The sequence below is a fragment of the Cutaneotrichosporon oleaginosum genome (assembly GCF_008065305.1).
Source record: "Cutaneotrichosporon oleaginosum strain ATCC 20508 chromosome Unknown ATCC20508_contig03, whole genome shotgun sequence".
Taxonomy (NCBI): domain Eukaryota; kingdom Fungi; phylum Basidiomycota; class Tremellomycetes; order Trichosporonales; family Trichosporonaceae; genus Cutaneotrichosporon; species Cutaneotrichosporon oleaginosum.
The window spans coordinates 2,945,994-2,972,964 of NW_027072172.1; the positions used below are offsets into that span (position 1 = coordinate 2,945,994).

The 26,971-nt window shown below is 63.9% G+C and overlaps 11 protein-coding genes across 11 annotated transcripts; 7 read left to right on the plus strand and 4 right to left on the minus strand.

Moving 5' to 3' along the window:
• Positions 1-732: 732 nt before the first annotated feature.
• COLE_04365 (uncharacterized protein) lies at positions 733-1,542 on the plus strand (the record flags this gene model as incomplete). Its single annotated transcript, XM_018424056.2, has 2 exons — positions 733-1,383; positions 1,423-1,542. 2 exons carry the CDS (start codon positions 733-735, stop codon positions 1,540-1,542), a joined length of 771 nt encoding a protein of 256 aa, XP_018276589.1.
• Positions 1,543-4,343: 2,801 nt separating this feature from the next.
• COLE_04366 (uncharacterized protein) lies at positions 4,344-5,692 on the plus strand (the record flags this gene model as incomplete). The annotated part of the gene is made up of 3 exons (XM_018420594.1): positions 4,344-5,025; positions 5,082-5,170; positions 5,222-5,692. 3 exons carry the CDS (start codon positions 4,344-4,346, stop codon positions 5,690-5,692), a joined length of 1,242 nt encoding a protein of 413 aa, XP_018274837.1.
• A 427-nt stretch (positions 5,693-6,119) lies between these two features.
• On the plus strand, positions 6,120-9,266 carry COLE_04367 (uncharacterized protein; the record flags this gene model as incomplete). Its single annotated transcript, XM_018424696.2, has 1 exon — positions 6,120-9,266. The coding sequence occupies one exon, from the start codon at positions 6,120-6,122 to the stop codon at positions 9,264-9,266; it is 3,147 nt and encodes a 1,048-aa protein (XP_018274838.1).
• Positions 9,267-10,178: 912 nt separating this feature from the next.
• Positions 10,179-12,640, plus strand: COLE_04368 (uncharacterized protein; the record flags this gene model as incomplete). Its single annotated transcript, XM_018420595.1, has 3 exons — positions 10,179-10,687; positions 10,724-11,986; positions 12,022-12,640. 3 exons carry the CDS (start codon positions 10,179-10,181, stop codon positions 12,638-12,640), a joined length of 2,391 nt encoding a protein of 796 aa, XP_018274839.1.
• A 562-nt stretch (positions 12,641-13,202) lies between these two features.
• Positions 13,203-14,156, minus strand: COLE_04369 (uncharacterized protein; the record flags this gene model as incomplete). The annotated part of the gene is made up of 1 exon (XM_018421616.2): positions 13,203-14,156. The coding sequence occupies one exon, from the start codon at positions 14,154-14,156 to the stop codon at positions 13,203-13,205; it is 954 nt and encodes a 317-aa protein (XP_018274840.1).
• Positions 14,157-14,575: 419 nt separating this feature from the next.
• Positions 14,576-16,048, minus strand: COLE_04370 (uncharacterized protein; the record flags this gene model as incomplete). Its single annotated transcript, XM_018424697.2, has 1 exon — positions 14,576-16,048. The coding sequence occupies one exon, from the start codon at positions 16,046-16,048 to the stop codon at positions 14,576-14,578; it is 1,473 nt and encodes a 490-aa protein (XP_018274841.1).
• Positions 16,049-17,389: 1,341 nt separating this feature from the next.
• Positions 17,390-19,157, plus strand: COLE_04371 (uncharacterized protein; the record flags this gene model as incomplete). The annotated part of the gene is made up of 6 exons (XM_018426997.2): positions 17,390-17,536; positions 17,734-17,760; positions 17,868-17,917; positions 17,963-18,075; positions 18,250-18,725; positions 18,768-19,157. 6 exons carry the CDS (start codon positions 17,390-17,392, stop codon positions 19,155-19,157), a joined length of 1,203 nt encoding a protein of 400 aa, XP_018275586.2.
• Positions 19,158-19,527: 370 nt separating this feature from the next.
• On the minus strand, positions 19,528-21,218 carry COLE_04372 (uncharacterized protein; the record flags this gene model as incomplete). The annotated part of the gene is made up of 2 exons (XM_018421011.2): positions 19,528-20,850; positions 20,901-21,218. 2 exons carry the CDS (start codon positions 21,216-21,218, stop codon positions 19,528-19,530), a joined length of 1,641 nt encoding a protein of 546 aa, XP_018275587.1.
• A 382-nt stretch (positions 21,219-21,600) lies between these two features.
• COLE_04373 (uncharacterized protein) lies at positions 21,601-21,762 on the minus strand (the record flags this gene model as incomplete). The annotated part of the gene is made up of 1 exon (XM_018424408.2): positions 21,601-21,762. The coding sequence occupies one exon, from the start codon at positions 21,760-21,762 to the stop codon at positions 21,601-21,603; it is 162 nt and encodes a 53-aa protein (XP_018275588.1).
• A 336-nt stretch (positions 21,763-22,098) lies between these two features.
• Positions 22,099-25,483, plus strand: COLE_04374 (uncharacterized protein; the record flags this gene model as incomplete). Its single annotated transcript, XM_018426096.2, has 2 exons — positions 22,099-22,227; positions 22,271-25,483. The coding sequence occupies 2 exons, from the start codon at positions 22,099-22,101 to the stop codon at positions 25,481-25,483; spliced, it is 3,342 nt and encodes a 1,113-aa protein (XP_018275589.1).
• A 508-nt stretch (positions 25,484-25,991) lies between these two features.
• On the plus strand, positions 25,992-26,960 carry COLE_04375 (uncharacterized protein; the record flags this gene model as incomplete). Its single annotated transcript, XM_018424409.2, has 2 exons — positions 25,992-26,071; positions 26,201-26,960. The coding sequence occupies 2 exons, from the start codon at positions 25,992-25,994 to the stop codon at positions 26,958-26,960; spliced, it is 840 nt and encodes a 279-aa protein (XP_018275590.1).
• Between the last annotated feature and the right edge of the window lie 11 nt (positions 26,961-26,971).

Here is a 26,971-nt window from a genome sequence, read left to right on the forward strand (position 1 = left end):
TCAATTCAGACACCCTGCCCCGAACGCCGTTTCATCTGCCCATCGCCGTATCGCCGTTGGCCTCGCGATCCCGCACCCGTCCTCTTCCCAGCTCCCAGCTCTCATCAGTATCTCAGCAGCAACGCGCCGTCTTGTATGCTACGCTCTGCCATGCTCTGCCATGCTCTGCCACGCTCGCCTTATGCGTTCCCTCCCCTCCTCTTTCTGGCCCACCACAATAGGGGCATCTGCCGCTGCCGCAATTCAGTCTCACGTTTTAGCTCCGATTACGCGCCACCGGCATTGATAAACGGCTCGGATGAGGGTATGTCGTGCAGAGTGCGAAACGTCAGACTGGCGACCAGCGATGTGAACGGCGACGTGCTGCGACCTGCGTTCTGGGACCTGCGTTCTGCGTGCTGATGGGTTCCGGCGGGAGCGGTGCCGTTATCAGGGCTGTTTTGCTCGTCTCCAACTCTCAACTCTCAACTCTTCATCGTCCATTCTCCGTCTCTACGTCTGTACGACACTCCGACACTACTCCGCTTCCGCCCGCTCCGCCCGCTCCGCTCGACTCGAATCGCTCGACTGGAACTTCCCACACGTCGTGACTGGGCAAGTGCATCGAGTGCGCACAGACGTCAATAACACGGACTCGAACGCCACTCTTCCACTTCCACTTGTTCCATTCTCATCTCCTCGATCCTACCTCTCACTCTCTCCACTCCTCCAAATCACTGGTTTTCCTCCCCCATGATCGGAAGCAGCTCGGGCACCATGTCGCCCCGCCGCGGCCTCAGCGCGAGCTGGAACGAAAAGGCTCCCGCGCTCCCCCTCCCGTCCGCGTCTAAGCGTGCGCGCCCCCTCTCCCTCCCCGCGCGCGTCAAGCGGCGCTGGCCCCTCCTCCTCGCGCTGGCCCTCTTCTGCTTCTTCGCCACCTCCTTCCTCTCCTCGCCGGCGCCAGACACATCGCTCGCCGAGGCACAGCACAACACGCCCGGCCGCGTCGGCACGCCCGGCTCGGCGGACGGGTTCGAGCGCGAAGCCGCCCCCGTCGCAGAGGAAGACGTGATGGCGACAGACGACCTCTTCGTCCAGCGCCTCGAGGACACAAAGGCGCGCACGCCCGCCCAAGTCGTCGCGGACGAGGACGCGGCGCGCGTCGCGGAAGACAAGAGCGCCGAGCAGAAGCGCGACAAGCTGCGCGCGCTCGTGTGGTGGATCGCGCGCGGCGGCGTCTTCCCCGACGACTACCGCATCCCGTCGGCCGGCACGATGGACAAGATGTCCCAGAAGGAGTGGGAGGGCCTGCTCGCCGACGTCGAGGGCACGGACGAGCACCTCTTCCTGCACGACTGGGCTGAGGAGGCCAACATGAGCCAGCGTGTGACCGTGTTCTCAAAGGTACAGTGTATCCGCGCGCGGCGCTGACGCTGACGGCAGTCGTTCTGCCCCTTCTCGATGCGCGCAAAGGACATTCTGTCCGAGTATCCCATCGAGCCTGAGCCGTTTATAATCGAGCTCGACCGGCGTGGTGCGTTGCTACAGAGCGCTCTCGTGTAAAACACTAACGCCTCCAGACGACATGAGCACGATCCAAGACATCCTCCTCAACCTCACGGGGCGGCGGACGGTGCCGAACGTCATGATCCGCTTCGAGAGCATCGGCGGCGCGGATGAAACACAGCTGCTGCACCACGAAGGCGGCCTGCGGCGGCGCTTGAGCATCTCCGAGCCCAAGTTCCAGGACTGGACGCGCGAGCACTAGTGTACTGAGCGGTGTGTGATACCAACATTAGACATGTAGCATTGTGGCGTGGCTGTGGTAAACGGCAGGCGGCAGGCGGATGATGACGGCATGCTCCTGAAAAAGTGCTCGCAACAAGATGGGTCTCCTCGCCTTGACTCGAGATACCCAGCGGGCACGCCGCGAGGGTGCGGGAGGGCGGGAGCAGGCCAGGCCGCACTTTGCAGCTGGTGCGTGTCGCGTTGAGCGCGTCTGAAACGGTTCCTTGGGAGTGGCCCGGCGCTGATGCGAATAGGGTTCGGCGCGTCGGGAGTGCTAGTCAGAGTCCAGAGGCGGAGTAAGAGGAGCAAGACGAGTACGTGGAGAGCGAACGCAGCCCAGAGCCCACCTGATCCCACCCCCGTACCTTGAACAAAGCGTCGTCAAGCCCCGGCGTGCCGGCAAAGGCGCCGGTGGGACGGTGGGAACACGCCATGCGTGCCACAAGTTGGGCGATGGAGCTGCGATCTGTGATGGCGACGGAAGATGGGAGCACGAGAGATAAGCGGAGGACGGAGAGGAGGGAGTGATGGAGAGGGCTTGCAGCGTTACGAGCATGCATGTTTGCTCGAAAGAGGGAGGAGGATGAGGAGGAGGATGGAGATTGTATTGATGTATTAGGAATTCCTAATGGATTAATAAGCGAGGTTGGTGGGGGCCAAGGGCAACAGGGAAAGCCCCCAATCAAGGCCATGTTGGATGATCACCACTCATCCACTCTCCATCATCATCCATCCTCCTCTCCTCGTCGTCGTCGTCGTCGTCGTCGTCGTCGTCTCCTCTCCCTCCTCATCCCTCCCTCCCTCCCCTACACAATCTCACGCTCACATACGACTCCCGACGCCCTCCGACGCGCCCTACCTTCCACCCCCCAACCCCCCAACCCCATCCGCTCCACCACTCCTTGCTAGCAACCACCGTGAACACCCACGCTCTCAGTCGCATCGACAACGGACACGTCGTGCTCGTGTACTCGCACAATCCAGTCGAACGCCTGCAGGGTGACTAGTCATCTTTTAACTCTCCCTCATCGCCCAACTCCATCACTCCCTCTCTTTCTCCCACTCCCTCATATATCTCCCCCCCCCCCCCCCCCCCCCCCCACCACCACCACCACCACCACCACTCCTCCCCCCTCCGCCATCGCATGTCCTCGTCCATCGCATCTCCACCGCCACAGCTCTGCGGCGGCATGACCCTCGGCGCCGCCCAGCCCTTGCAAAGCGGCACTGGCACTTTCCACCACCACCACCATCACCACGCTCCACAACCCCAGCCCCAGCCCCAGCAGGCATCAGCACTACCAGCACTCGCGCCAGCTCCTCTCCCACCCCCCCTCCCGCACGCAAACCGCTCGTGGAAGAGCGTCTTCAAAGGCGGCAAAAAGTCAAAGCATAGACAAATGTCAGACGACAACGTCACTCCCCCCTCCATCCCAGAACTAGAGGTTCAGCAGCCCTTTGGCCTCGAGTCGGAAATCCAAGCTGCCTTTGCCCATCTTGGCCCGACGTCGACCTCGTCTTCGGTTGCAGCGGCGGCAGGAGTTGACCACCACACGGCTGCGCCCGGCGCTAGCACCCCAGCAGCCCACGCATTCTCCAACGCCGCATCCTCCTCCACGGCCGTTACCGAGCAACTCGACGACACACATCTCCCGTCGCGTGGCGTCAACTCGGACTCGAGCTACGTCCGCGTCGGCAGTACTAGCAGCCCCGGCACGTCGCCATTCCCGCCCAGCGCGTATCCAGCCGAACCGTGGGCCTCGCCAGCCCCCCACCCACCCCTCGCGCCGACGTCCTCGGGCGAACAGCGCCCAGCCTCAAACGCTTTCTCGTTTTCCAACACGGAGCGATCATCATCGTCGTCCAGGTCACGAGGCCCCGTTCCGGGCTCCTCCCCGGGTTTGCCCCCTGCCCTTGTCACTACTCCTTCCACCACGTCCCTCCACAGCTCAAACGGCGGCGCTGCTAGCTCCGGCCGTCCCCAGATCATGAGCTCTCTCAAGGGCCGCTTTTTCTCGTCTCCCGCCACCAACAGCAGCGTCAGCGTCGCCACAGCCGGTTTTGGCACCGACACGTCCGTGGGCAGCAAGTCGGACAAGTACAAGGGTCTCTCCAAGAAGCCTGCCGGGCTGTCCATCAACGCCAATGTCAAGGACTCTCGCGTCTCCAGTACTTCGCCACGGACCCCGCGCAAGACCAAGCGGGACCCTTCGGGGCAACGGCCGGATGACAATGCCCAGCAGCGGAATACCAATAACGACAAGTCGTCGGCTGCAAGCCGCTTCATTCGCCGTGTCGTATCTGCCCCGAATGCAAAGGCGCTCTTCCACAAGGGGTCTGCGTCCGACGTGCCAGATGTGCCCCCCTTGCCCTCAAAGACGCCCACAACCAGCTCGAGTAATGACACTGCAGTCGATCTCACAGTTTCGCCTCCCATCCCGCCCCTGCCCAAGATGCCCTCCATGTCGTCAAGACCTACGACGCCGTCCAGAAGCTCGACCCCATCGTCGTTCCTCAAGCCAGGCAACTTGTCTGCCACCGGTACCCGTGGCTCCCGCGCCCACTCTACCAGCGTGATGGCGATCAAGAAGCACTCTGCCGTGGTCGAGGATCCGGCCCGTGCTGCCTTCCGCAGGACATATAGCTCCAACTCGATCAAGACGCGCGCTGCCGAAGTCTCCGCGTCGTCGTTTGAGAAGATCAAGCTCCTCGGCAAGGGTGACGTCGGCAAGGTCTATCTCGTCCGTGAGAAGAAGTCGGGCTCGCTATTCGCCATGAAGGTGCTGTCGAAGAAGGAGATGATCAAGCGCAACAAAATCAAAAGAGCTCTCGCCGAGCAAGAGATCCTGACCATGTCCAACCACCCCTTCATCGTTACTCTCTTCCATTCGTTCCAGTCAAACGACTACCTATTCTTCGTGCTCGACTACTGCATGGGCGGCGAGTTTTTCCGCGCCCTCCAGACACGCCCCGGCAAGTGCCTCCAGGAGGACCATGCAAAGTTCTACGCCGCCGAGGTCATTGCCGCCCTCGAGTACCTCCACCTCAACGGATACATCTACCGCGATCTCAAGCCCGAGAACATCTTGCTGCACCAGAGCGGCCACATTATGCTGTCCGACTTTGATCTGTCCAAGCCCTCGGGTGAGCCGGGCGGTGCCGCTGCGGCTGTGCAGACGGGCGCGAACGGCGTCATTCTTGTCGATACGCGTAGCTGTATTGCCGACTTCCGCACAAATTCGTTTGTCGGAACAGAGGGTGAGTTTGGCGGTGGCTTCACGTCGAGCGGGATCTCGGACGCTACTGACATGCAGAATACATCGCCCCCGAGGTGATAAAGGGCTGCGGCCACACGTCGGCGGTCGACTGGTGGACCTTGGGCATTCTCGTGTACGAGATGATTGTGAGTTTGTCATGGCGGCTTTGGATCGGACTGCATCCCTAACTCGCACAGTTCGCCACCACGCCGTTCAAGGGCGCCAACCGAAACACGACGTTCTCTAATGTGTTGAAGAACGAGGTCCTCTTCCCCGAGGACCGCCCCGTCACAAGCCTGTGCAAGTCGGCGATCCGCAAGCTGCTCATCAAGGACGAGCACAAGCGTCTCGGCTCGCAGTCGGGCGCGTCAGAAGTCAAGCAGCACAAGTGGTTCTCGTCCATCTCGTGGGGCCTGCTGCGGCACATGACGCCGCCCATCATCCCCGCCGAGTCGAACGGCATCGACGCCGTCAACTTCCGCACGATCCGCGACTCGAAGAGCATCGACTTCCTCGACGAGACGGACATCATCCACGGCCAAGCCGGCAGCCTGTCCGCGGCGGCCGGCACGCCGGGCATGCTCACGCCCAAGGAGCTGGCCGAACCCGAAAAGAATCCGTTCAACGAGTTCTCCAGCGTCACCCGCGACTTCACCGACGGCTACTAGCAGGCATTAGCGAGCCCAGCTGCGCTGGTCGTCGGTTGGTATCATTAGGAGCACGAGCACGAGCTCACTTTGTTGTAGACTATTTCTAGACTGCTTTCTCGCCATGGAGGATGTAGGGACCACTCGAGTGCGAGGCGCGAGGGCGTGGGCATGTGGGCATGTGGGCGGTGCATGATGCTGGCTGTGGACATGTATGAGCGTGCGAGCGAGAGCGGCTGAGCAATGCAGCGATGCGTTGAGTGATTCAATTCGGGGCTTGTGACATCCTGGACGGGACGCGTGCAGTGAGATTGAGGCACGAGATATTCCAACGCAACAAGGTCTCTCTTCAACATCTCTCTTTCTCTTCATCCTCCATCTCTACCTCACTCTCTCCCCTCGACTCCTCAGCCGCATCCCGCCAACTCACACCCCAGGCGGCACCAGCATGGACGAGCACCCAAGCTTCAGCCGCCTCGCGCTGGCCGCCGCCCTCCTCGAATACGACAACGACATCGACGACCCATACAAGGAATATGTCGACCACCGCACCTCAGCCATCTTCCGCCAGTTTACGCAGCAGCGCCGCGCGCCCTCTCTGCCCCCGCTCCAGATCCAGCGGGGGCAGGGCTTCGCCGGCGTCGGTGCAGGCAAAGGCGCCGCCCTCCCCCTGCCGCCCGTGAGCGCCGCGCGCTCCTCCTTCTCCGCGCACTCAGGCGACATGCCCCCCGACATTCCGGCCGACACCAACATCGACCTCGACGACTGGGACCTCCCTGCGCACATGGTGAGCGACGATGCCCGGCGCGCCCGCGACCGCGACCGCGAGCGCGCGCACGACTCGCCCGCCTCCCCGGCCCTCCCGTCCGGCTCCCAGCCCGTGTCCCCAGGCTCTTACTTCACCCCCATCCCCGGAGCGCCCGACTATCCTCCCCCGTCCCCGGCCTTTGCGTCTCCCACGTATGCGCCGGCATCGCCGCGTGACGCAGCGTCCGTGGCAGAAGCACACGGCGCGTCCGCGCGCGCAGGACACGGCCGCACCATTTCCCAGGTCTCTAACCCCGTCCACCGCCCGCGCTCTGTGCATCTCGAAAGCATCGGGGACGACACACAGGAGTTTATGGACGATATGCCGGGCCGGCGCAGCCTCGACGCATATGGCGCTGAAGCGGATGCGGCGGTGCGTGAGCGGGAGCGTGATACGAAGTCTAGACGCAGTGCGGATTCGCACAACCGGCGCGGATCGATTCTCGGCCACCTCTCCCTCGAAGACGACTATGGGCGGCCCGCGGCGCCCATCATGGTCCGCCTCCCGGACTCGCCCAAGAGCGCGCGGATTGGACGCCCGGGTCCGCGCTCGACAGGCTTGGCGATGGACGAGCAGGATATACTTGCCAACGCATTCGAAATGCCTGGCCCACCCCCCGAGCTCGGGGCGCGCTTCACGCCTGGCGACCCGCGCCGGCTCAGCCTCGATCTCTCCCAGATCGAGAGCCGCAGCGATAGCGGGCAGCCCACGCGCCGCCCCTCGCTCGTCTATCTCGGCGACCGCGCGCCGAGCGTGACCAGCGGACGCGCCTCGTTCTACGGTCCAGGGAGCGAGGTGGATATCGGCTCGCCGTCGCGGCCCGTGTTCGATGACATTCCCTCTGCCGAGGAATACGGCCGCCCCCTCCGCCCCCCAAAGTACAACAACCAGGCGTTCCCCATGGCACGGCACCAGCTGCTGCGGCCCAAGACGCTCATCATGCCGAGCGCACTCGAAGGCACCGAGCGGCCCACGGCCACCGTGCACATCCCCGAGGGCTTTACGCTCGGCGAAAAGCCGCTGCCAGAGGACGCGCGCGCCAGTATCCTGAACCAGGGCAAGGGCGTGCCGCTCTCGCTCGCGCAGCGGACGTTCGCGAGCTCGCTCATGGTCGGCGGGCACCGCGACGACGAGTTCTTCCAGGGCACGGCGGCTGAGGGCGAGGTCATCCCCGGCATAACGGAGGAGGAGCGGCACGCGGCCGAGGCAGAGCGGCGCCAGCCGGGCAAGCTGTACGGCACGAGTCTGATCGACCAGCTCGAGGCGCGCAAGACGGCGCTGTCGAATAGGAAGCGCGTGTTTTACGGCGACAACCGGCCGTCGATGATGGCGCGCTCGACGACGCAGTCGACGCTCCTCGCCCCTCCTGGGCCGGCGCCGACGCTGGCCCAAGGGCCGCCGGAAGGCGAGGTCGGCGTGCGGCCCATGTCGTATGCGCCGGGCGGCGGCAGCCGCCCCCTGTCGATGGCGGTGCAGCCGCGGCCGAAGAGCTATGCGCCGGGCGTGCCGGTGCTCAACCTCCCCGAGGACGACGAAGAGGGCGACATCGGAACGGCGAACCGGGCGCGCAACGCGCGCTCCGTCTTCGGGCCGGACATGGTGTGGGAGCGCGAGATGGCAAAGTTGAAAGAGCTGCAGGCGGCGCAAGCGCGCGCGACCGAAGAGGCGGATGCGCGCGAGCGCGCCAAAGCGGACGCGAAGCAGGCCAAGCTCGCCGCGCGCGAGAGCAAGATGTACCACGCGGCGCAGCGCAAGTCGATCTTCGGCGTGGGCGTGGGCAGCGGCTCGTCGCGCAAGAGCATGCTCAACCCCGACTTCGTGCCGGACAACGACCCGAATTTCGTGCGGCCCAAGAGCATTGCGTTCGGCCCTGGCGGCGTCATCATCCCCACGGATACAGGGGACGAGAGCGACGACGAGGGCGAGAGCGAGAGCGAGCGCGAGCCGACGAGAGAGCGCGTATACGAGCGGCCACAGAGCACGTTCTCCGACCGGCCCCCCACGCTCGTGCTGGCTGGCGACGGCGGTGTCCGGGGGAGCCGCCTCGGCGTCGAGACGTGGTTCGCCGACAGCGACGAGGACGAGCCGCTGAGCCGGCGGCGCGCGCCGGCCCCGCAAACGGTGCTGGCGCCTCGGGACTCGGGCTACGAGTCTGACTCGGAAGAGGATGTGCCGCTGTCCCGGCTCAAAGTCGCCGACTCGGACGAGGAGGTCCCGCTCTCGCAGCTGCGCAAGGGCGCCGCCGGCGCTGGCGCGGCGGGCGCGCCAACTGCTGCCACTACCCTGCCCGCTTTCGACTTTGACTCGCCGCGCGCGACACCGCCCGAGAGCCCGCCGATCGGCGCGTCAGCCGGGCTCAGCGGCGACGAAGACGAGGACGAGGACGACGTGCCCCTCTTCGTGCGCAAGGCGCGGCAGCGCGCCAGCCAGCCCAAGACCAAGGAGGAGATCGAGGACGACCTTCCGTTGGGATGGAAGCATGCCGGCGGAGGCGGGAGAGCTGCCCAGACCCCGAGCCAGGCGCACCCGCAGCCGCCGTTCACGCAGAGCTACTACGGCATGCCTTATTCGCCGTACGGCGTGCCCAGCCCCATGGCGGGCGGCATGCTTATGGGCGGCATGATGATGCCCATGGGCCAGATGATGCCCCCGATGAGCCCGATGGGGATGGTGCCCCCGCACCCCGACATGCCGAATCCAGGCAGCAACATCGACCGGTGGCGGCAGAACGTGAGCGGACGCGCGGGGAGTGTGGCGGGCAGCGCGCCGAGCCAGATAGGGCGGTAGGGAGCGAACACGACCCCGAGATGGCGCCTGCCCGAGCTGCTGCGCGCACAGCATGCATTCCGCGCTAGCCCAGGCCAAGGCGGCCACCGCACCGCACCGCACAGCGCAGCCAATCTCAGACATGACCGCAGATACGACCGTAACGATAGATAGGACATTAGCATTGCATGTGATGTGAATGGATGGCGCGGGCGGGTTGCTGCGGAGCGGAGGAGGCGGAGAGAGGAGAGCGAGATCCGGGGGTCTCGGTTGAGGTGTGGCACGTCGGCGCGTGAGGGAACTTGACGACGCTCTCCACGTTGGCATTTCTCCTCTTTCCTCCTCTTTCCGTGTTCCAACTACTCTCCATCGCTCTCCATCTCATCGCGCACCCTCATCGCGCCCTCCTCCCGCCGCCGCTGTTCATTAGCATACCCTCCACACCCTCCCGTCTCCCGCCGCCACCAATTCATTACCCTCTGCCAAGCCCCAAAATCCCCGAGACCTCTCAAGGCCCGTCGATCGCCGGGCTCGACGACACCTTGACGACGCGGCGTCTCTCTCACCACCATGTCCTACGACAACTACGACTCGGAGAAGCTGGCCGCGATGGGATTCGGGCCTTCGTCACCGACGCACGCGTCGACGCGCTTCGACGCCGAAGCCGGGAGCGGGCTGTCGGCGTCGGCAGGCGCCGCGCGCACCCTGCGGCGACACATGACACGGCGTGCCCGCCTCATCCTCCTCGGCGCCGGCGCGCTCGCCCTCGTCTTCTACATGATGGGGCCGGGCGACGCCGCGCCCCCGCCCGCGCTCTCGAAGAGCAAGCCGACGCGGCCGGGCACGCGGCCCGGCGCGCCCGCGCCCGACAAGCTCAAGCGGCCGGGCGGCGCGCGCCCGGCGCCCGCACCGCCCCCGAACCTCGAAGTCGACATGGTGCACGACGCCGACCACCCCGACTACTTTGTCCTCGACGAGAACGGGGACCGCTTCCTCCCCAACGTCAAGCAGGTGTATGCGCCGCTGCATCCCGACGAGGGCGACTACCGGTCGCCCGAGCGCCTGTTCTCCGACTTTGACGAGGACATGCTCGCGCCGCCGGTTACGGAGCCGTTCCCCGCCAGCCGCATGCGCGAGATCGTGTCCGACCCGCCGAGCGAGGACGAGAGCGTCGGCAAGAGCATCCCCCCGGGCTCGTTCAGTCTCAAGTGGAAAGGCCCGAGGGACTGGAACAAGCCTGGGCCGGGCACGAAGAAGATGCAGTGGGAGGGGTTTACGAATGGCACAGAGTATGAGACACCAGAGGAGATCGAGCTCCGCATCGCGCGCCGCAACGCCGTCAAGCGCGGCTTCATGTACGCATGGCAGAAGTACAAGGACTACGCGTGGGGCCACGACGAGGTCAAGCCGGTTACGCGGCAGGTGTCGGACCCGTTCAATGGGTGAGTGGCCTCGAGGGACGACTTTGCTGACCGCAGCTGGGGCGCATCGATCATCGACACGCTCGACACGCTGCTCATCATGGGCCTCGAGGAGGAGTACAACCACGCGCGGCCGTTCGTCAACCAGCTCAACTTCCACTGGGTCAAGGGGCGCGACTGGTCGCAGGGCTACATCTCGCCCGAGTCGGAGAAGGACAGCGACGGCGAGCGCTGGAAGATCTCCCGCGACAAGACCGTCGGCATGCAGGTGTTTGAGACGGGCATCCGATACCTCGGCGGCCTACTCGGCGCCTACGACCTGTCCGGCGACAAGCTCATGCTCGACCGTGCGGTCGACCTCGCGAAGGTGCTCAAGCGCGCCTTCAACACCGCTTCGGGCTTGCCGCAGGGCAGCCGCATCGACCCGGGGTACGAGGGCGCGCAGCAGTTGTTCGCCGTGTCAATCGCCGAGGTCGGGAGCATGTCCCTCGAACTCATCCGCTTGGGCCATGCCACAGGCGACCGGCAGTGGTTCGACCTCGCGCAGCGCGTGACTGATTTCATCGACAAGCACGTTGCGCCGCGCTCCAAGTTCCCGCCGCTCATCCCCATGCGCTTCTCGCCGGACACGGACACGCCCGTCGCAGGCACATACTCGTTCGGCGCAATGGAGGACTCGTACTACGAGTACCTGATCAAGGCGTACAAGCTGCTCGGCGGCGGCCCGCTCGGCGAGCAGTACAAGCGGCTGTACGCCAAGTCGATTGATGCGGCGCGCAAGCTCCTCTTCACGGACATTACGATCATGCCGGACCGCGACCTCTTCACGATCGGCAAGTACGAGAACGGGCAGCTCAACCACGAGGTCGAGCACCTCGCGTGCTTCGCCGGCGGCATGTTGGGCATGGGCGCGCGCTTGCTCGACCGCGAAGCCGACTTCTGGGAGGGCCAGAAGTTCACCAACACATGTTTCTGGCTCTCACAGCACATGAGCATGGGCGTGCAGCCTGAAGTCGCCCACTTTTACAAGGAGGACGATCCCGAGCTGTACATCAACATCACGAGCACGGGGCGGCGGTACCACCTGCCGCAGCGCGAGGTGATCGACGACAACAATGCCAACCACGCAAAGATGTACAAGGACTCGGGGGGCACATGGCGCTGGCGCGACGACCACTCGGCCGTCGTCGAGGACTCGGGGCGCGGCGTCGGCCTCCCCATCTCGTACTACAAGCACTTGAACGGGTCGCCGCCGGGCCTGAAGAAGATCACGCCGTACTACATCAACCGGCCCGAGACGATCGAGAGTGTGTTCTACATGTGAGTCTCCTTTCGCCTGCCGCGGCTGACGGTAGGTATCGCCTGACGGGCGACCGGAAGTGGCAGGAGAAGGGCTGGAAGATGTTCGGGGCGTGGATGGAGAACGGCATGGCCGACGCCGGCATCAGCAGCATCAAAGACGTGACCAAGCCGCAGGGCCAAGCCGAGCTCGGCGACAACATGGAGAGCTTCATCTTCGCCGAGACCTTCAAATACCACTACCTGCTGCAGAGCGAGCCCGAGCTCATCTCGCTCGACGACTACGTGCTGAACACGGAAGCGCACACGCTGATTGCGAACCAAGCGTTCGCGCCCGGCGCGAGCGGCTTGTGGACCGAGGCGCGGCAAGCGCTGGGCGAGCGCGCCCGCGGCACCGACACGCAGAAGTGGATGCGGCTCAAGGTGCTCGAGCCGCACCGCAACCGCGCCGCCGCCGGGACGCCACAGCGCGGGCGCGGCCCGCAAGGCCCCCGCCGCGGCGGCATGGGCATGGGCGGCGGCGGCGGCGACCCGAAACACAAGCCGCAGCCGCCCGGCGCCGCGTTCGCAAAGGTCAAGCCCGAGGAGGACAAGCCCAAGCCCAAGCCCAAGGCCGACGCGGACAAGCAAAAGCCCGTGAGGCCCGCCGACACCGATCCCGAGGATGACTCGTAGCATAGCATTGCATGAACATACTGTCGCGTTGCGGATCCGACCGGTCAGCACACGCCAAGTTCACGCCATCACAGACCTGGTTGTGCAGATGAAGCTTCTCATCACTTGTGGTGGCATAAAAGTGGCGACCGTCGATGGATCTGACACTCAACGCCTCCAAGTACGGATCGACAGCTCTCCCTCCCCACATCCAATTCGCATCCTCGACCGCCCACTTCCACACCACCCACTTCCACACCACCCACTCAACCTCCCCACGCGCTACGCCCCCCCATGCCACCACCCCCCGATCCCGCCGCACCTCGCGCCGGCCTCGCAACTCGCGCTCTCTGGACGCTCACGCGCGCATGGCTGCTCGTCGGCAGCTGGTGGGTGCGCAAGCTCCTCGTGTTGCGCGGCGTGCCCGGCGTGCCCCCGTCAGCCCCGTCGAGCGACGAGGGGTGAGTACATCAGTAGCAGTCATTCCGACCATAGTCCCATACCGAGCCATACCACCCATGTAAACGTAATACCCATAAACGTGATACCCATGATCAGAGAACCAATATGCTACTCCCTCTCTCTACTCCCCCCGCTCGCCGCATTCCTCCCCTCGCTCCTCCTCCCCCGTCCCCTCGTCCCGCTCAAGCACGACCCACGCCACGTCCATCGTCGCGACGTCGCCGCCCAGCGCCTCCTTCATCCCCCGTATCTCCTGGACCATACCCAGCATCTCCGCCGTCGTCCCGCGCACCCCGAAGCCCATGAGGCGCGCCATAAACCCCGGGTCCGTGACGCCCGCGACCGCGGCCCGGCCCTCGCCCATACCCTCCGGGACGGCGAGGGTGCCCTCGCGCGCGACACGCCACCCCGCGGCGCGCGCGACGCGCACAATCTCAGCCGGGCGCAGCGCCTCCCGCACGCCCGGCAGGATCGGGCCTTCGCCCTCGCCGCGCGCTTGCGCGTGGTAGAACTGGACTTGGACTTGTGCGGCGAGCGCGTGCGGCGCTTGTGCGGGCGTGCGTGCTTCGCCGGTGTATTCGGCGAGGAGGACGCGGCGGACGCGCCCGGACAGCGCGTCGAAGACGCGGCGCACCGTCGTGCGCGAGTCAAAGTACCATAGTGAATGGCAGAGGGTTGCTGCGTCAAAGGGGCGAGTGGAGGAGGAGGGGGCGGAGGAGGACGAGTCCAAAGACGCGAGGAAGGTCGGCGCGTCGGCGTGGTGGAAGGAGATGCGGGGGCCGAGGCGCGAACGCAAGATGTACGCCTGCGACGCGGAGACGCTCGGCGTGCCCGCGTCCAGGCTGCCGGGGTCGATGCCGGTCACGTGCCCGTCTGGCCCGACGGCTTCGGCGAAGGCCAGCGTGCTGTCGCCCCCGCCGCAGCCGACGTCGAGCACCGTCCAGCCCGGTTCGATGCCCCACGCCGCGGCGAGGTTGAGGCGGTGCGCGAGCTGCGGCTTGACGGTCGCGCTGAGACGCGGGTCGTGGAGGTAGCACGACGCGAGCTTGTCGAGCGCGCGTGGGGAGGTCGACATCTGCGGTCAGGGAGGGGAAGAGAGGGGTCTTACGGTAATAGTGTAGAGGCTTGAGACGAGTCGGCGCCTGAGGAGTATGACGGAAACCTAGAGGAGTTGATGATGCGAAATTGTGCGTGTGTTGAATGAGAACAACGTCGCCGCGGCCGACTCGCACGGCCTCCACATGCGGCTATGGGCGGCGCCCCGCACCAAGTTCCGCCCGGCACAATGGGAGAATGCGTGGCGAGGGACCGTGATCCGCATGCTCGTTCGATCTACTGGTAGTACATGGTCAGCAACGGTGAGCACTGTCAGCTTCAACTTATTGTCAATGTGCATTGCAGGTCAACTCACAGCGGCTCTGAACGACTTACATCTCCAAGACTTCACAGGATATGCATTCTTCTCCGGCTGGGACGAGACCGACGCAACGGAAGCTACTTCTCACACTCGCACGAGAACCACTCTGCGCTGTGCGCCCAGTGCAGGAGACTAACAATGAGGTTGGACGTGGCGCATGTGCAAACTGAACAGGGACTGTGGACGTGATGGACGCAGGGCTTGCGCGAGCTGCCATCTGAGGGGGAAGTGCTGGGCCTGGCGGCGTGGCGGTGAAGGTTCGCTGTCGAGTCCGTCTGCGTCGATGCCGACAGCATCTCCTCCTTTACCGAGAGGCGAGGAGAAGGGGGATCGGCCGCGTAGTGTGAGGCGGCCGGGGCGCCTGGAGTCGGTGCAGCGGAGATGCTCGTCGACAGGGCGCAGCGTGGAGCAGAGACACCCGCGGCTTGGGCATGCTCAGGTGGTTCAAAGGCTCGACTTTTGCTGATGCGACGCGTCGTGTTTTTGGGTAGCGGAGGAGGCTTGTGGTGGAGCGCGTCAGGTTGAGTTTTGGGAGGGTCGAAGACGAGGCTCGGCTTCTCGGGCTGTGGGGGGAGAGGCCGCTGGGCTTGCGATGTGCTTGGGGCCGCGTTGTTGAGCGAGCGTTCGGGGGGTTGCTTGGAGGCACTCTCCGCATCTTTAAGAAACTTATGCAGCGACTCGGAGATCAGCGCCGGGTCAAATCCCAATGAGAGACGGGGGGGAATCGGAGGGGCGAGGCTGAAGCCCGGAGCGTTTGCATCGTCAGTGACGGCGTCCGAAGAGGCGGGACGAGGACCTTCATACCCGTCGTGACTCGGGAGGGGCGACTGTCGCCGGCTATAGTAGTCCCAGTCCTGGCTGGGAGAGTCACGCCCGAAGCCGTTCTGATCCGCAACCGGTGTCCTTGGCGTCAAGTATTCACCCTGCCGACGGCGCTTCCGACCGTGGCGATAGGCATGCCTCGGGCTATTTCCACTGGCCTTGTCCAGCACGCGTCTCTTGCATGGAGGAGGTGCCGCGCCGTGCATGTTTCCAGTTGCGGAGCTCAAGTCAATCGTGGACCATGTGTCGCGCTTGCGCTTCGATGCCGAAGGAGACGCCTCTGTGCGACTAAAAGACTCATCGGATCTGGGGCTGCCGAGCCTCGATGGAAGAGATCTAGCGGCCATGTACGATCTCTCGCCATCTTCACCTGTCGACTCTTCCTGGGTGAGACTGGTGAACCGGCGGTTCCTGGAAGGGGGTCGATTGAGGAACCATGGCTCAGTTTGATCCTCCTCCTCGTCAATTCTAGTCCCGTCTCCTTCCTCATCGCTTTCCTCGTCCTCGTCCTCGTCCTCGTCCTCATCTTCTAGACTGTCGTCGTTGTCGTCCTTCTCATCTCTCGACTCGAAATGCGTATGGGTGCCCTTTAGAATGCTGGCGCGCCGACGCTGCCGTGATTGTTGCCGGGACAAACGATCGGCCGTTGACGCCCTCGAAGCTATCTGGATAAGGCTGCTTTCACGGCTGCTGCTATCGCCTCCGACACTGGGGGAATCGGGAGTCATGAAAGGCCGGCGGCGGCTGCTGCTGCTGCACTCGCCTTTAACAGCGGGTACCGGACTCTGGAGCGGAGGTGGGCGCTGGTTGAACCAAGTGATCTCTGGTGACGACACATGAGCATGACGCGACGGTCCTGGCGTCGCCTGCCCGTTAATTGTGGCCCACCGCGGCCCTTTCTTTGCGGGCCTCGCCTTTGTGGTGGGAGGCGGGGAAGGTGTACAAAGGTTGATTACAGCGGGTGGTGGTGTGTTCCTCTTCTTCGACTGACGAGAGGCGTGGAGCACCCTTTGACTGCTGTTGTCAGCGTTCATAACCATTCTTCCAACCTTTTGTGCACCACCAGTGGAACAGGCTTTTTTGGCCTGCCTCGCTTTCTCTTGGGTCCAGTTGAGCGCAAGGTTGGTTGTGGCCGGGGTGGATTAATCTGTGCCGGGTCTGTTGTCAGCGGTGTCAGCGGGTGGCAAAATGCGGCCAGGCGGGCTTACGCTGCTGGCGTATATGGCGAGTGAGCCAACCCCCCTTGGTGAAGGACTTTGGGCAGTGGTCACAGGTCAATACTTGGCGCATCGTATAAGGGGGCATGGTTGGCAGTTGTCAAGAGGAGAAGATGAGTTGATGAACGTGAGAGTGAGAGTGAGAGTGAGAGTGAGTAGAGAAGGGGGTCACGGGGATGGGTGAGAATCATCATCATGCTCGCCCAGTGAAGAGGAGGCGAGCTGCGAGCTGCGCCCCCTTGGTGCTCTGTGTGGTCTCGCCTCTGATTTGGGAGCAGCGCCCTCACTCGTCACGGCGAGGTTGTCAGGTCGTTTCCATTCCGACATGGGTGTGCGACGTGTGAGAGGGGCTGTCGGGAAATGCCAACTTTCAAGGAGGATGTTATTTGTGCAGAGTGGAGGAGTGAAGAGCAGCATGGAGAGCATTGAGACGAAGTTGCTTTGATGACGTCAGAGGAACGGTGCCCAGACCCCGATCAGTCCACGTCACGTGAGGCTGCCCAGAAGATGGGAATTGCCTCCGCGGCCAAGGAATGGGGGAGAAGGGGCCACAGGTGGCCAGGTGGCCTCCCCGCCGTCGCCGCCATTTATCAACTGGGAGCGTCCGTCCTCATCTCGCTCCTCTTCTTCTTTAGCCTCTTCATCGACAACTCAAAGAGCCATCTCGACATCTCTTCATCTCTTCCCCCTTTCTCTTTACCCCCCTCCCCCCCCCCCCCTCATTCCCCCCCCCTCTCAACCCGCCGCTGCTGCGTGCTCAACGACTACCCCCCATCAAGCATCCACAACGCACGCTCGACCTACATCGCTTCGCACGCGACTACCAACCTCGTCCCACATCGCAACCAAACAATGTCTGCCGCCAACGCCGCCTCTCCCGCCGCCGCCGCCCCCAACGCCGCTCCGGCTCCCGCTACTACCTCGGCGACTGCCCAGGCCGCTGCTGCCCCTGCCGCCGCCACCGCGACTGACTCAACCGAGGACTACGAGGGCCACCGCGTAAGTCTCTAGTCTCCCTCCCTTCCTTCCTCGCTCCTCATTCCCGGCTCGTTGGCCACGTCCCCGGCATTTCGCACAGGCTCTCCGGGGTCGTGCGATGCCGCACGGGCTACATTCCCCCAAGCCACGGGGTCGGGCCACTCCCCAATCGATCACCCAAGCGAGCTGTATGCATGCAATACTGACGCGTCCTACAGGTCTACATCGGTAACCTTGCTTTCTCGGTACGTACTGCACTGTTGAAGCGCGCTTTCAACCGTGTCTCGTCGCGTCTCGTCGCGTCACCTCTGGCGCGCATCGATCCAAACACCCTCCCGCTAACCCTCTCCAGGCCACTGAGGAGCAGATCCGCGAGCACCTCGCCAAGGTCGGCGGCGAGATGTAAGCCTTCCCTCTCTCGTGAAGAAACTGTGCTCACATTCACAGCACTTCGGTGATTCTTCCTACCCGTTACAAGAACCGTCCCGCCGGTTACGCCTTCGTCACGTACAAGAACGAGGCCGACGCCACCAAGGTCGTCGAGGCCCTCAACGAGACGGGTATGTATAGCCTCGCTCCTCCACTCCACTCCACTTCACTCGCGCACCTTCCTCCTCCAATCATCATCCATTCATCCAGCATCTTCCATCGCGCACCAACAATCCATTCTCTATCTTTGCTTCTGCACGTCTCATCCAAGTCCCCCCCGTGCGTCCAAGCTGACACCCCACCAGAGATCGGTGGCCGTCAGGTTCACCTCCAGCTTGCGCGCTCCAAGGAGGAGAATGCTGAGCGTCGCACGGCGCTCCTCGAGAAGCGCAAGGAGGCCAAGGCTGCCAAGGTGGCCAAGGCCAAGGAGGTCAAGGAGGAGAAGGAGGCGGCCGACACTCCTGCAGTGGACGGCGAGAAGTCGGCCACCAGAGCCGACAAGCCTCAGAAGAAGAAGAAGGCCGCGGCCTCAAAGGCAAGTTCCGTCTTGCCATTGTATGTTTCAAAGTTGACACCCTCACAGTCTCGCCGTCGTCGCCCCGAGGACGGCGACGAGACCGCTGTCGACGACGAGGCCGAGGCCGTCGACACCCCGGCCAAGCCTTCCAAGCCGCCCAAGAAGGCCAAGGAGCCCAAGGCCAAGGCCGAGAACGGTGATGCCGCGGACAAGGAGCCCAAGGAGCGCAAGCCTCGTCTTGTGCTGACCGGCGAGTTCAGCAAGGTAAGTTTGCAAGATCAACACACGGTTCCGCTGACACATCAGAACACGGTCTTTGTGGCCAACCTTCCCTTCACTGTTGATGACGATGGTCTTAGCGAGATTTTCACTAATCTCTCGATCAAGGTCAAGTCGGCGCACGTTATCAAGGGTATTCGCAAGCTCCCGGGGCGCCGTGCGTTCCGCGGTTCAAAGGGCTTTGGCTTCGTTGTTCTCGAAGACGAGGCCCAGCAAGTTTCCGCTGTCGAGAAGGTCAATGGTATGGAGGTTCAGGACCGTAAGATTACTGCAAAGGTCGCGCAGGAGATGAAGGCACTCGAGGAGATCGACAACGAGATGGCCCAGCGCAACTCGAAGACGGACGTCAAGGCGGACGCCAAGGCGGACACCAAGGCCGAGGTCAAGGCTGACACCAAGACTGACGCCAAGGTGTAAGTTGACAGACAGCAAGGCCTAGTCGAGCTAACAGCAGTGAGGCGACTGCATAATCATAGCGACCAAAGGCATTCAGTAGCGCCGGGCTTTGTCCGGCATCAACATTGTATATAGTAACCGTTCCGTCATCATCACTCGGTCGGGGTCGATCGACTATACCGCAGTCATGCATCGGTAGGCGCGGGGCTGTTGGGCTGTGGGCCTGTGGGCAGTGGACAAGGGGAGCTCGGTGTGGCATGTGGCACTGACCGACGGTCCAGAGGCATAGCTCGCTGCTCGTGCCACAGCACTTGCGCACATGCTACATACTAACTCTTCATCCCTCCCCTCGCTCTATCTCGCTGTGGTGACTGACTGCACCAGACGCTGTCTACTTTTTTGCCGATGGGGGCGGCGGTGGCGGCATCTGGCCCGGGATTGTGCTCTTCTTCTGAGGGACGTGTGTAAAGGTGCCGCCGGCAAACCAGCGATCGTTGGCGGCCTGCACCTTTTGCGCTGCACTGAGTGAGGGCGTGACAATCTCGATGCCCTGCACAGGCGTAAAGCTGAGCGACGTCGATGTGCCGGACCCGGCATCGGCGCTCGCAGCGGCGCGTCCGAGCAACTGGGTACGCAAGCGATTGGCGCGACTCATCTTTGCTCGGCTCTTGCTGTCGGCGACGAGACCGCGCACCTTGCCCTGGGCGCCGATCATGCCCTGGCCCACAAACTCGTCGTCGACGAGCGTCTCCTCCTCGGCCTTGCCAAACTCCATGCGGTTGCGGAGCTTGCTGAGCTCTGTGGTCGCATACTCCTCTTTGAGCTTGCGCGCGCGCTTTCCGCCGCGCTTCTTGCGCGCCGTCTCCTGCGGGATCGGCAGCGCCTTTGTGAGCTTGGAGGGGGGCGGCTCTGCCATTTTCTCGATCCGCTTCGCGAGCTCGGCATGCATTTTGCGGCCGAACGCGCCGTCGCGCGAGCTCTTGCCCGCGTCGATCCGCGCCGCCAACGACACTTTGTTGCTCACGGCGCGCTGCGCGCGCCGCCGGTCCTCGGGCTGCGCGCCCTGCACCAGCGCCGACTGGTAGATGAAGCCGGTGTGCCGGAGCTGCGTGCTCGTCGCGAGGTGCGACGACGCAAGGCTCTTCTTCACCGCGCCATACAGCATGATGTTGCAAGCGGGCGCGCGCGAGAAGGCGTTCAAGCCGCCCGCGAGGCCCAGGAGCTTGGCGGCAATGCCCGTGCCGACGATCGCGGAGATGTTGGGCGCGACCGCACTCATCCGGCTCTCGACGTAGTTGAAGATTGTTTCGCGCGCGGCGCGGAGCTCGCCGGCGACGACGATCGCGCGCTGTACCGTCGCCCACTCGGCCGGCTCGAGCTTGCGCCCGCGCGACGACGTCGCCGTCAGCGTGATGGAGAGGATCGTTGCGGGCGGGAGGGAGGCGGGCAGCGGCGCCTTGGTCAGGTCGTCCGTGTTCGCGATGGCCTCTACCGCGGCAATGTACGTCCATGGGTCGGTGATGAGCGTCTCGAGCTCGGGAAACCGCGGCCCGTAGTGGTCCCGGATAAACTTTTGTACCAGCAACATCTCGTTGTCGACCTCGACGCTCAGGTTGTTCGCCGTCACGACCAGGTGGTACTCTGGATTCTCCTCCAACGGGCCGCCCGTGCTGCTCGACATGTCCGTCGGCTTGGCCGTATACCGCCCAATATCCTGCTTGTCAGCGGGAGCAGGCGCGGGCGAAGAAACGCGACGCGACATACCTCCAACACCTCTTTGAGTTTCGTGCCGCTCATCAGCTTGGCGACCTTGCTCACGTCCGCGATGGCCGCGAGGTCTGTCGCTTCGACCTCGTCTGCGTCGAGCTCTTCGGCCGGCCGCACGCCGCCTTCCGGCACGAATCCGACGGCGCTGCTCCCGTCCTCCATTTTGAGGTCGCCGTCGGCGTCGAGGTCGTCGCCCAAGTCGTCGGCAAGGCTGCGCTTCTGCGGGCGCGCCGAGCTCGACGACGACGCCTGCGGCGCCGGCTCGTCGTCCGACAGCCCGTCAAAGTCGGCTAGCAGCGTATCTGCGAGCGACATGGTGGGGTGGTGAGAGGCGGATGGGGTGAGTGCGAGAGCGTTTGGTGACTGTTAATCGCTGTCAATTGCTGATGATCGTTCTTGCCACCCAGAGGGTTGAAATTGGGGCTCATTTAAGCAAGGCCAGGCGCGTGGGACCAGCGCGGAAACCACGTGGGATTACGTTCTTGGATCTGTGCCTGGAGGGTTCGGAATTGGATGTCATCGTTTGTGCGTTGTTCTCTCTTCTACGAACAGCTCCGATAGCCTCTGTCGGTCGGCGTGCGCTCAGCAGACGCCGCGTACGTGGAGACATGACAAAGCGTTGCCAGCGAGTACGGGCAGGGCGGATCAATATTAGGATGGCGAGTGCAAGTACAGTAGGAGCTGTGACGCGCTTGAATCATGAACGAATCGCAAAGGGACCCAATATCAGCAACACCCAGATGACCAGATGAAGACACCACTGATAGTGCAGACGATGAATGACTTTGGTGACAACGGCGAGGACCATGTTCACTAGCATCACCAAGTCAATCTCCTCTCGCTGCTCTACGATACCCATCCTGCCCTGCCAACACGCCTTATGCATGCATTCCGCTTGGACGAAGTGCCCCACTTCAGCCACAAAGACAAAGGCGACCCAGCGTCGTAGGGCGACGGAATCAAATTACGCGGCCTGGGATTGATGCATCGCGATTTTCCGACAAAGACCTCTACTCCGGTACTCGAGCTCACGCATCTCAGCCACCGTCTTCGCCAGCCCCACCACCCTCTGCCGCATCGCATCTATCGGCGCCCCCGCGACGCCGCTCTCGACCCACACCCCCCGCGACTCAGGCCTAGGCCGGGCCATGCGCATATCCCGGCACTAGCCTGCTCCAGCTACCAGATCCCGGCGATGGCCTGCCCGTCACCCCAGGCCATCGCCATGGCGCGCCTCGCGCCCTCGACCGTCGCCCACGTCCTCCGTCTCGTCGGCCGGGCGTACCTCGACGCAGGGCGAGGCCCGCGCTTGCGGCACACACATGTGGGTTGCTCCCCCCCTCATACTATGACTCGGCTAATGGCAGACTTCGGCGCAACGCACCGGACATGACGCCGGCGCACTCGGCAGGATCGACGACGGCACGGCGATCGTGCATACCCCGCGCAAAATGCGGCCGCCACGACCAGCGATGGCGCCGCCCATGCCAACGTGGGCGTGGCTCGAACCAGACACTCACCGTGAGCTGTTTCGCGACAGCCGCCGCAGCGGTGCCTCCATGACGGCGGCGGCGTTTCGCGCGCGCTTCGACGAGCTCAAAGTGTCCCCGACGTTGCTGCTGCCCTACATGCGGTTGTGTGCTGTAGCCGGCATCTTCACCTCGCGCGGGACGACTGATGCGGACTGGCAGTGGCTCAATGCGAGGCTCCAGGCCTGCCGCGACGCGCCCGTTGACTTCAGCGAGCTCCCTGGCACTCGGGCGCTGCTGCGGCATTTGCGCGCGCTCGTCAAGGCCAAACTTGGTGACTTTGAGGACGCCGCGGAGCTCATGGCTTCGGCCATCTTCAAGACCATGGGCGATGAAAGAGGCGCAATCGACCGATACCCCGAATATCCATCACAGATCATCGAGCAGTACATCACCACTGTGCTTGCAGCCGGGCGATTACAGGACGCCGCACAAGTCGCTCTCAACGGGGGAAAGATGCTACGCAAGCTCCTCACCTCTGTGGAGGGCAACTTTGAAAACAGCGCGTCTAGCGTACGCGTCCGGTCGGCGTTCCAGGCGGCTTTTCAGCAGATGAGCGACCCATGGGCATGGATCAGCGCCCAGTACGGCGCGTTGGGCGAGGGCGATCGGACACAAGTCGATGCCACTGCCAAGGTCATCCTGGCGGGCCTCGTTGCCGACGCCCCACAATGCATTAAGGCGTTCACGTTCTGGCGCCGGCTCACGCTCAAGGACGACGCGATGTACGTGCCCCACAGCATTGCGTCCAAGCTGGCGGCGAATCTCGCGGATCAGGAATTCTATGCTTCCGCGCACCACGTCATCTCCGTCCTCCGCGAAAGAGGCGGCGTTCTCCCACATAACGCGCTGTCGCGCGAGCTCTGGATCTACGCAAACGAGGGCAAGCCCACCGAGTCGCTCAAGGTATGGGACGAGATCAACCTTCGTCACCGGCCGACACGGAGCGATCGCTTAGCCGTGGCAACGGCGTTTGCCATCAACGGACAAGTTGATGCCGCGAAACAGGCGCTGCAACAGCTTGGGACGCCACAGGACAGCTTGGAGGCGCTGAGTTTACTGCAGCGCGCGGCCATACTCGCTGAGGACGCCGACCTCGCCCTCGAGTATCTCGAGCGCATCGCCAAGATCGAGCCCACGCTCAAGCCATTTGAGAGGCAGTTGCGGCTGTATGCGCAACAGGGCAAGACCGAGGCTGCCATCTCGGTGTTCGGGCGCATTATGGAGTTGCGCCTCATGCCGACACTCGAAACATACACATCCTTGATATCCGTGTTCGCCAACGCCGCCGACCACATCAATGCGCAGAATGTCTTCAACTCGATGACGGCGAGCGGGATTGAGCCAGATGCCGTCGCCTGGTCCGCGCTCCTCAACGCCTACGTCGAAGCAGGCGCTTGGCAGGAAGCAGCCAGGCTCGCTGAGGGGATCCCGCTCGAGATGTCCGAGGATTCGGACATTCTCACAACCTTGCTGAAGGCGTATGTCATTGGCGCTGCGCCTCTCGAGCCTGTTCTACGCCTCTTCCGCTCCATCCCGCAGCCACCAGTACAAGCGTGGGCGCTTGTAATCCAGTCGGCAGCCGACAACGACAACATGGTACTGGCGCGTGCGCTGTTTGTCGAGATGGACGCAGCGACCAAGCTGGACAGCCTGGCCCCGCCGCCGAACGTGTACGTCCTGTCAATCCTGTTGGCGGCGTACCTGCGCATGGGCGACCGCGAGTCAGCTCGCGCCGTATACGACACGATGATCGCGCGCGACCTCGTACCGACGAGTGTGACGTACGGTGTCATCACGAGTTCGTTTGCGCGCGCGCCAGGCGAGTCGAGTTTCAAGCAAGCACACAACTTTGCCATGTCGGTCTACGGCCAGATCCGGCCTGGCGAGCGGACACACGCGCGCGGCAAGGCGATGGAGAATGTCTTTACGCCCCTCCTCGTCGCGTCTGTACGCACCGGCGACCTCACGCAGGCGAAGCACTACTACGACTTGATTGCCGAGAATGGCGGCCACTCGCGCTCGCTCACCGCCAAGCTCATGGTAGCGTACCGCGCGGCCGGGCAGCTACGACCTCTCTACCGCCTGTGGCTCAAGCTGTTCGGGCAGGCATGCAAAGTCATCCCACCGCATCCAGGCCAGCCTGGCCTGTTGCCGGACGGGCAACGGACGCGGGCCCGCAACAACGTGCTCACCATCCCGTTCTCAGTCGTGATCCGTGCGTTTGGCGACGCGGGGCTGCACGACCGCCTGAAGAAGTTGTGGACGGACATGCGGCGCGCGGGGTTCGGCCGCGACTCGCAAAACTACAACCACTACGCCGTGGCGCTCGCCAAGACCGGCGACGTCGAGGGCGCATTCCACATCGTCGACCGCGTGCTGATGCCGCGCTACGCCGAAGTCAAGGAGCGATACAACGTGGCGATGCGCGCGGCGGACGGGCAGCTGCTCGCCGTCGAGGCGGACACGACGCCGGCGGACGTCGCCGTCGACATCCAAGATGGCGACGACGTGTTCGACGAGCTGGCGCCTCGCGACGACGCTGTGGCCGTAGCCGAAGTCGAGGCCGCAGGCGAGGCAAACACGGTGCGGACGACAAGCGACGTCGCGGAGCCCGCGCACCGCCCACCGAACAGGCGGCACCAGTACCACCCCGACGTGCCGCCGCAGCTCTTGGAGAACGACGCGCCGGTAGACCTGAGCATTCTGCGGCAGTGGCGGCCCAGCGACGTGCTGTGGCGCCCGAGTGTCGCGACCCTCGCTGTGCTCGACCACGCGTACCGCCAGCTCGAGGACCAGAAGGCGTACCGCGCGTGGGTGGGGCTCGGGAGCGAAGGTGAAGGCGAGGGCGAGGAGGAAGAGGTGCGCCTGCGCGAGTTCGGCGATTCCGTTGTTGTGCGCGAGCCCGATGGGTCGCCGAAGCGCATGAGCCCGCGCCTGATGCTCGCGCGTTTGAATCGCAAGTATGGGCGTGTCGTGAGCCTCATCATGTTCCACCGCCGCAAGCGGCAGCAGCTCAAGCTCGAGGACAAGCGCGAGCGGCGGTGGTGATTGTCGCTCGTGTATCAGAGGATGGCGCCGATCGGCGGCTTGACGCCCACCGCTTTTCCACGACCTTGGACGCGCTCCGAATCGGGAGCCGTCAGGCTGAAGACGTCTTTGTCGTGTCGAGTGTGTCCGCGTGGCCCGTGTGGCCACTTCGTTGCTCCCATTGCGCCATCACCCCGCCATCCACAGCGTATAGAAGAATCAACCTTTCACAACACTGCATATCCTGCATTGCATGGCTCACACTCCCCCTTCATACAATTGTACTGCACAATGCATAGGTCAAGAAGCGGGGGTGGCGTGGTTGGTGATGCTGTGTAGATGATCTTGGCTGTGTATACAGTGTCAGCCACGACTCGGCGTCACAAACTCTCGCCAAAAGGCCCGCCATAGCCGCGTCGAGCCGGCCAACTCCGGTGCCGGGCCGACATTATGCCGGCGGCGAGGTGGGCTACAGGCCACAAAAGCATGCGCGCACGCACGCTTCAGCGTGTTCTTCCACTCATCTAACATGGCACAGACAATGCAGGCGCGTATGACGCTCAAGAATGCGCTCAAGAACGGCGAGAAGGGCATGGGCTTCTGGCTGACGTGAGTGTGCGGTGAGGTCGGCGCGGCGCTGCGCTCGCTGCGGTTAGCCTGGCGCCGCTGTCTGGCGCCGCTGTCTGGCGCCGCTGTCTGGCGCCGCTGCTTCGCGGCTCGCTCGCTCGCTGACGCCAGCTTCCCTGGGCCCTCGGTCGTGCGCTCGATCCTCTCCTCCGTCCGCGGCTTCAACTGGGTCCTGATCGACGGGGAGCACGGCCAAATCGCCGAGCGCGACTACTACGAGCTGGTGAACGCGGTGGCGCAGTACGGCGCGACGCCGGTCGTGCGCATCCCCGTCGCGGACGAGGCGCTGGTCAAGCGCGCGCTGGACGCGGGCGCGCACGGCATCATGACGCCCATGTGCCACAGCGCGGCGGACGCGCGCGCCGTCGTCGCGTGGAACAAGTATCCGCCGCGCGGCACGCGCGGCTTCGGGCCGATGTATGCTGGTGCGAGCTTTGGGATTGGGGAGGGCGCGTACGCCGCGGAAGCGGACGACGCGTTGCTCGTCATGGTGCAGATTGAGAGCCGGGCGGGCGTGGAGAACGTCGAAGAGATCGCGCGCGTCGAGGGCCTCGATGTGCTTTTCATAGGTGTGTTAGCGCCGAACACGCTGACGGCAGGCCCGTACGACCTCTCCAAGTCGATGAACGTCGAGTTCGGCGGCGACGAGCATAATGCCGCGATCGCGCGCGTGCTTAAAGCCGCACACGATAACGGCAAGGTCGCGGCCATCTTCTGCGGGAACGGCGAGACGGCGCGCGCGCGTCTCGCGCAAGGCTTCGACATGGCCAGCGTCGCGACTGACATCGGCAGCCTCGTGGCGCAGATGGCGCGCGAGCTCACCAACGCTGGCGGGCATGCGCAGGAGAAGAAGGGCGGCGGATACACTTAGCACATGCATAG